Genomic DNA, 7,936 nt, shown 5'->3' on the forward strand with positions numbered 1-7,936 from the left:
ATTTTAAAAATTTTTACAATGTATATAAAATTTCAAAAAAAAATGAAATTTTTTTTTGCAGGACATACTTGTTTTGATTTCCCTGTTGATGCTGATCAAGAATATATATGACTTATAGGGTCGGAAACGACTTCTTAACAACATTACAAGCTTCTGACTAAAATTATACAATTATATGATCGAAACCTCAGCTCTTTTATATCTCTAATATATATACCCGATTATGTTGAGTTTTCATTTAAAATAGGTGAGTTAATTGTATATTATTAGCTTATAATTAAAACAGTACAATCAAAAATGAAATACATTTAAAATTATTGTTAATTATTGTTAATGCCCTTCAAAAACTTTATTGGTTTTGAAAGCAAATAAAAGCAAAAATAGCAGCCAAAAGCACCTATTTACAAATATAAATAAATATTAGTATCAATATTTATAATCTTAGAGGGTAGTATAAGTTTGCAGTCAGTGAAGGAGTCACTTCCGGCCATACATTTGTTCTTGATCATCAACAGCCGAGTCGGTAACTAGTCCCTCAGTTTAAAAGTTATCTAAGTAAAACTTTGCAGTTCATTTTATATACACATATACTCTTATAATTATATGAGCCGGATCGAAGGACTATATCCTATAGCTAACATAGGAACGACCGTTAAATGTATGCCCACCTCTCTCTGTGTGTTTTTGTAGATCTCTTTCACTCTGACTCCTTCAGCCTCTTTCTAGAGTAACCTCTTTCTCCCTGGTGCTCTCTCTCTCTCTCTCTCTCTCACTTTCTCTGGTCTTCTCTTTTCTCGGATAGTATAAATACATGCACTAAGGTCGCGCGCGCCTCAGTCTGTCCTAGGGGTACCTAGTGATAACATCGATAGTGATAGTGATTGTGATTAGCCTTTCGACTTTACAAATATCACCTGACCAAGATCTTCAAACCCTTAATTGGTTTTACAATTATATTTACAAATATAAAATATTCCTTTGCATGTTTTTAAACCTTTTCAAAATGATTATAAAAAGGTCTAAAGTTGTGTATTATTTTTTTAATTACCCCTTTTAATATAGATAAAATTCAGTTGTATTTAGAACAAAAAATAATAAAATGATAGGTGTACCTACTATACCCATCTAATTGGCAGCAATCAAAATAATATAACCATATCGAATACTACCCACGATTTCTCAGAACCTCCCCAAACACAACTGCTGGTGCAGAAATCTGGGTTCAAATGCTATTGGGCACTCTGTTAGCCACATTTTATACTTGGCCAAGTCAAAAGGTCCATCCACCTGGCCATTCAACCATCCATCAGCGACCGCCACCCCAGCCAGCCCCAACCCCCCAAAGAGAGTCCATCTATCGTCCTTCAATCATGTTTGAGCCTTGTTCGAACGCCTGCTAACAGCTCGCCCACAAATTTCATTCAATTTGCAAAAACACAAAACCCGAAACTGAACCCAGAACCCAGAGCACAGAATGGGCTTCTTGTCCATAGATGGGGTGGGGTCAAATTGATGAACATGACCGAAGTTGGCCTGCTGCTCTTTGCTCCGAACAAAGAAAGAAAACCAAACATTTTCATGTTTTTACCGAGAGTCTTCAATCAAAATGCGTCGGCAAAGTTTTAATGCAAGCGCTACCTCGCTATTTTCTCTTAAAAATACAAAAAAGACCATCAACGCCAGGGAAAAACTATGCCGGAGGAAGTTTTTAAGTGACGAAATGAGGAGACAGGATGGCGAAGGGGCAGGGGCGTGACAAGCTGGGTCCTGCCGCACGGTTTGATAAATGATGTGTCGAAAATAAATGATTATGCATCCCATGAAGGGGAAGGGAAGCCCCACAAAAGTTTTTTTGTTTTATATTTTGCCACACTTCTCCTTTTTTTGGGTATTTTTGCTATAATTCCATCTTATTTTAAGCCCGCAGAACATCCGCAAAAGTTGATGTAAGTTCATCTATTTGCATGCCTCATTTGCCATATTGATTTTTTTTCTTCCTTTTTCCTCTTACTTTTGTTTTGTTTCTCGATTTGATTGAAACTCCAAAAAAGTGGGGCTAATGTACATTTGTTTCCATCAAATTCGGCTTAGGATTTACATTTACTTTATTGTGAATTTGGTGTGAAAAATTAGGCTTAAATGGAGTGAAATTCGTTGAACAGGAAGTTTGGCTAATAAATTTTGGTAGTGAAATCATTTGAGGGGGTCTCCAGGCTTGGATTAGAGATGTATATCGAAAGTCGGATATGATAAAGGTAAAACTTATATCAATTTTAATATCTTATCGAAGGTATTTTCAAATTTGATAAATATATTAAGACTTGAATTATCAAAAATAACTTACACTTTTCCTTTTCATGCAATGACTGTTTAAGGAAAGTTTACGCTCTTTTTTGCCACAGATTGATATATAAATATATATAATAATATATTTCCAATATATTGCATTTTTTATTTAAATATTTATTTATATATCAAATGGCGTTTCCTTGTGGTTATATCTATATTCTCTGCAATCCTTAACTCTGAATGAATTCGTAAATATTTTCCCTATGAATATTCGATTCTAAGGTCACGATTTCATAGGGACTTCCTCCTTTTTACATTTTAATTTAATTACTTTAATTTCAATAATATTTTTTCAACCTCTCTTAAAAAAAAGCAATCAAAACTATATTTGTGTAAAGAGTTTTTACTGGACCGAGGGTCAACGCTATTAATAAGAAATTTGTAACACAGGTTAGATGTTCTCATCGCTTAATTTGTTCGCCTACTCAGCTGGCTGTTCCTTGGTGACTTCTCCTTCGGTGGCCTGAATATTGGGCTTATCACCAGATCCTTCAGCGGCGGCCACAAGGGATGTCGACGAGGCCGAGGGACGCAGAACCACACTACTGTCACTGCTCTCGCTGCTCGAATCGCCGACATTCAGATCGCTGCTGGGCAAAGCCTCGGCGGGAGGTGGTGGCGGGGCAGCTACCGGTACGGGCGGCACCAAATTGGGTTTCCCGATGCAGATGCGTTTCGACGGCGGCGGTGCAACATGACCCAATCGAGCGTTGGACAGTGTCGTCCCAGGAGGAACGGAATCGAAGGACATCAGTTCGCCGAAGTAAACGTGCTGAATCACAGGGAACTTAGACAGAATCTGTGGACAAAAAGCGTAAAGCTTAAAGAGGACATAGTAGACCCTTCTAGGACCTCACCTCCTTCTGGTACATCTTTACCAGGCCCGCATTTATCTTCACCCACGATGGTACGTCTGTGATGCTCCACAGTTGGTTCGAGTGTTCGCCAAAGTGGCCAGTTTTCACCTTGCAGATGTAATCGATGCAGCTGATGAACATGAACTGATCCTTGTAGTCGCTGATGATCATCTCGTCCACGAATTTCGACGGATCAAAGGGGCTGTTGACTATCACCAATAGCAAGAGATTAAAGTGAGAATTCAAGCATGGAATAACTTACTTACCCGCCAGCTGTGCACTGCCCCAGATGAAGGGCACAAACTGAAAGTCATCTAGCGCCCACACACCCTGGCTACCCGCTGGTTCCATGTTATAAGTGCGTTGCAGATGCCTGGCAAACACCAGATAGCGATTGAAGAGTCTCAGGGCTGCGCTCACGATGTCCTGCTCCTGCAGTATCTCTGCTTTAAACAGTGAGCACAGGAAGAAGAGAAAGGAGAGCTCATGCCCGGTGCCATAGTCAATCCTAGTGGCATTGCCAAACGACTCCATCAAATACATTTCCAACTCGGTCTGATGCTTCTGCTTGGCAACGGGGAGCAGTTGATGCAGCCACTGTGGCAACTGTTCGCGCATCTCGCGTGCCCAGTCCCGGTAGGCCTTGTTCCCGAACCGCTGCGGCTGCTCCAACGGCGGATGCTGCTCCACCAGCTTCTCCAGCGATTCGAAGAGGCCCAGCAACTTGCGCAGCATCTCCGACTCGTACATCTCGTCCGTGGTCTTGATGCCCTGGATTGCCGAGCTGGTGCCATTGATAAAACCAATTAAATCGTGATAGGCGCGCGATCTCTGCCACTGGGTCAAGTCGAAAATGTTTTGCACCCTTTTCGCAGTCGCCGGTTGTTTACCTAAAATTATAAACAATTATAACGAAACGCTTTTTGGCTTAATTTTGATTTATTTTCGTTTGTTCAATATCGGCTTACCTGGCCCTACGGCATTGGCATCCGCCATGCTAGCACACTCTTTGTTTTTAGCGGTTATTTAATGTATTTTTTACCCGGAATGGCTTTTTGTTTGTTTTTTATTTTATTTCGTTGCAACAATGCAATGGCGATGACACTGCTCTGAAGCCGATACTCACATCACTTAGTGTGACCTTTATTAAAAGTAGCCAAAATTCAAAATTTTTCTAGCCTTTTTAGCGGGAAAAAAGCGTAACTAACAGCACTACCGCCTACGCCGGCAAAACAACAAGAAGTGAAAAGAAGTCTTTAATCTGAATATAAAGAAAATTAGTGAATTTAACCATGATCGAAACACTGTATAATATACCCTTCCACATACTGGTACCTCCCAACATCAAAGTGCGCAAATTCAGCATTCCAATGCCATCTCCCATGGCCGTTTTCAGTGTGATTTTGCTCTCCTATTTTCTGGTGACTGGAGGTTAGTGATTTGTTTTCTACTAATTTAAGTTCCCAGAGATTAATCCCCAGTGTTTATTTTATCTTCAGGCATTATCTACGATGTCATTGTGGAGCCACCAAGTGTGGGTGCCACTGTGGACGAGCATGGACACTCCCGTCCCGTGGCCTTTATGCCATATCGCGTGAATGGACAGTACATCATGGAAGGTCTGGCCAGCAGTTTCCTCTTCACCATCGGTGGCCTGGGCTTCATCATTATGGACCAAACCCATTCGCCAGGGAAAACGAATCTAAATCGCCTGCTGCTAACCGCCATGGGATTCATTTTTATCCTGGTTTCCTTCTTCACCACCTGGCTGTTTATGCGCATGAAGCTGCCCAGCTATCTGCAGCCATAGGAATCTCTTCTAGAAACGGAATGTCTCTCTAAATATTTTCTGTTTTGTGTATTTTGTCTACAGTTGAAAGTCTCTACCTCGAATTTCTTTTATAAAATATTCCAGTTTTGAAGAGATTTCGATATTGATCAAATATTTAAGTTTAAAGTATATTTTCGAGAGTTATATTTCCAAATTCCCTCGAATGAATAAAATATCTATAACTTCTTGTCATACTAGTAGACATTTCTGTGTTAAAAGAAAACTTAAAGAAAGCAAACACCTTAAAACAGCTTGTATTCATAAGCACACTTTCATTATTAAGTTGAATCGTTTTTCATTGAATTTATCATTTTATTTGAGCTACTATTTGTTAAACTTTCATTTTGTGAAGCTTTACTGTATTCCCTCAAGTGTCGCCTATAGAAATTTTATGCTAAACAAACATTTTTGGCGTCCCATGACTCTCAGTTCGTGTTGTGCTTTCGGATCGGTTGGCTCGCTCGTTTTATTCCGGAGAAAGCAAAGCTGTTATCCATCGCCTATATAATTTTAGAATCTATTTTTGTTTATCAATATAAAGTACATAATTATATGTAGTGGCACACAAAGAACCGAGAAAGTAAAAAATAGTTACCCAGAAATTTGACAGAGTCGTGCAGGAGCTGAGTAAATATCAGTGTTCTGATATCCAAGTGATGTAACCACGAGGATTCGCTCTCCTGCTCATTGGACATCGGTTTCTGCGTCGCATTTTGTTTACTTTCTGAGAGAAAACCAAAACAGAGACATGTCTAAGAAGTGCACTGTGCGATCGCTGAGCGACAGCGCCCTGGCAGAGCTGGCCAACTTGTTGGTGTCCACTATCAGCTATGTGCAGTATGCTCCGGATGTCCATCTGGACATCAACATTGTGATGGTGGAGCTTAATGAGTATCTGACCCAGCTGGGAGCCACCCCCAATATTTATCAGGATCTTTTAAGGGTGATCCTCAGTTCGGATTACCTAGAGGCCAATATGAGATTCACCTGTCTCCAAATGCTGCTCAACTGCGGGGTAACCTTTCTGGTCACAGAGGTGTTTCCCTTCAGCTACTACGAGAAGATTCTGCAGGTAATTTTTGACTAGGATAACCTCCTAAGTTCCCTCTCATAAACCGTATCCCTCTTGTGATTTCTCTTTAGGTGATTGCAGCTCAAGGAGCTGGACTGCGAGTGCTGAATATCAAAGGAATCTGGGTAAAGGAGGAGCATATGCACTACATGTACGAAATAGTGCGAAGATGCAAGCAACTGGTGAAGCTATATGTGCCCTATATTGCCAATGATCGTCTGCTGGAGGAGATTGGAAAGTGCTGCACGAGGCTGCAGATCTTGGACATTTCCGGTGAAACAGACATCACGGAAATCGGCATTGATGCTTTAGCTAAAGGAGTCTGTGGCCCATCCTTAACTGTTGTGGATGTGGGCATGCCCGGGGAGGAGAATATTTGCTATTCCGATATAGCCCTGATCCTGGAACACTGTCCACATGTGGAGACTCTGTCCACGTACTCTTTCGTGGGAGCCGCCTTAAAATTCATTTATGAAAATGTTGATGATCGCTTCAAGTGCCGGTTGAAATATATCCACGATACAGGCACGGATGAGGCAACCCTCCAGGTGATCATGCAGACATGTCCACGACTGGAGACTCTCTATCTCGATTCCCCCAAAACGGGATGCCTCAGGGCTCTGCATACCCGTTCCCTAAGAAAATTAAAAATCTACAAGTTCGTGGTGGCTGAGTTACTTCCTCTACTGGAGCGACCCATTGGACAAAATCTGCGACATCTCACGATGATCAAGGGGTCGGGAAATCTGGAACTGGGCAAGCTGGCGCGTCTGTGTCCTTCTCTGATCGATCTTGATTGCTATATGATCGATAGTCTGTCATATGTACAAGCTAATGTTAAATTTCATCAGCTTGAGGGATTGGAGATCCTAAGTAGCACCATTATGACGAGCTCCTTGAAGGCCTTTCTCTGCCATTCCACAGATCTGAAGCGACTAGCTGTGGATACGGTGGATCTTACGGATGAGGATATAGTGAGGTATTGGTACTATATTTATAGGAAATATAAAATATTCATCTTTCTCTTTTCCTCCAGCATATTTATGCAGCATGACTTTAAGTTATTGGAGGATATTTGGTTCACTCTTGCTCCAGAACTGACTGTGACCTCAGTGGAGGTAAGAATTAACCTTATAATAAAGTATTTATAATAAAATTTAATATTTTTGCAGTTACTAATGGACTGCTGCCCGGAACTGCAGTCTGTGGGCCAATTAACCGGATGGTCCTTGACGCCCGATGATCTGGCGCTGATTCGAGGACTCTTAAAGAGCGGCAATTCGAGCATTGTACTGACACCAAACGGTTTTCTAGCTTGAGTATTATTAAGACTTGTTATCCTAATCGTTTTTGTTTCAAACTAATCTCTTTAATGTTAATTTTTATTTATTTTCGACTTCTCTCTATTGAAAAGTTCTATTTTCTAATTCCAGCGCCTACAATAGCCCTAATGCTGCTGCCTTACTCCCAGCAAGGGGAGCAAACGTTTTTGTAAACAATTCAAGTGTTGTGTATTTGCTTGTGATATTATTAAAATAAAGTTGTTTAAATTTAAATACAAATTTCAAATTCAAACGAGTTCAGTGTGACCATCTATGCCAAACGAGAACTGCCAACTGGGTATTTCTCCGCCACGAGTTGGCATCCCCGCACAGCTGTGGCCGTGGGTTGCCATGGTACCGACAATTGCCGACATTTAATATACACACATTTTATTCACTGAAAACCAGCAAACGGCCAGAAAATAAACAAAGTGCCACAGAAAGATATTAATTCTCTGCACATTGGGGGCACTTTCACGTGGAATCAGCCGTGTGTTTGGAGCGG

General features: G+C 40.9%; 3 protein-coding genes across 6 annotated transcripts; 2 read left to right on the forward strand and 1 right to left on the reverse strand.

Moving 5' to 3' along the window:
* Window positions 1-2,676: 2,676 nt before the first annotated feature.
* Ptpa (Phosphotyrosyl phosphatase activator) lies at window positions 2,677-4,354 on the reverse strand. Its single transcript, XM_086831493.1, has 4 exons — window positions 4,175-4,354; window positions 3,473-4,096; window positions 3,207-3,415; window positions 2,677-3,148 (listed from the first exon to the last, which is right to left on the reverse strand). The coding sequence occupies exons 1-4, from the start codon at window positions 4,200-4,202 to the stop codon at window positions 2,771-2,773; spliced, it is 1,239 nt and encodes a 412-aa protein (XP_086687619.1). The 5' UTR covers window positions 4,203-4,354; the 3' UTR covers window positions 2,677-2,770.
* Window positions 4,002-5,319, forward strand: LOC110183791 (oligosaccharyltransferase complex subunit C). The gene is made up of 2 exons (XM_020952147.2): window positions 4,002-4,637; window positions 4,706-5,319. Exons 1-2 carry the CDS (start codon window positions 4,499-4,501, stop codon window positions 5,014-5,016), a joined length of 450 nt encoding a protein of 149 aa, XP_020807806.1. The 5' UTR covers window positions 4,002-4,498; the 3' UTR covers window positions 5,017-5,319.
* Window positions 5,320-5,466: 147 nt separating this feature from the next.
* LOC110183789 (uncharacterized) lies at window positions 5,467-7,665 on the forward strand. Of its 4 annotated transcripts, none has more exons than XM_086831488.1 (5): window positions 5,467-6,109; window positions 6,181-7,088; window positions 7,146-7,227; window positions 7,282-7,428; window positions 7,543-7,665. In XM_086831488.1, exons 1-4 carry the CDS (start codon window positions 5,786-5,788, stop codon window positions 7,426-7,428), a joined length of 1,461 nt encoding a protein of 486 aa, XP_086687614.1. In that variant the 5' UTR covers window positions 5,467-5,785; the 3' UTR covers window positions 7,543-7,665. The 4 variants fall into 4 exon arrangements, with proteins under 4 accessions (XP_086687614.1, XP_020807804.2, XP_086687616.1 ...); XM_020952145.2 differs by having other exon boundaries at window positions 7,282-7,398; XM_086831490.1 differs by having other exon boundaries at window positions 7,282-7,414; window positions 7,543-7,649.
* Window positions 7,666-7,936: the final 271 nt, after the last annotated feature.

The sequence above is a fragment of the Drosophila serrata genome, unplaced genomic scaffold (assembly GCF_035046125.1).
Source record: "Drosophila serrata isolate PLE 108 unplaced genomic scaffold, ASM3504612v1 contig_240, whole genome shotgun sequence".
Lineage (NCBI taxonomy): Eukaryota > Metazoa > Arthropoda > Insecta > Diptera > Drosophilidae > Drosophila > Drosophila serrata.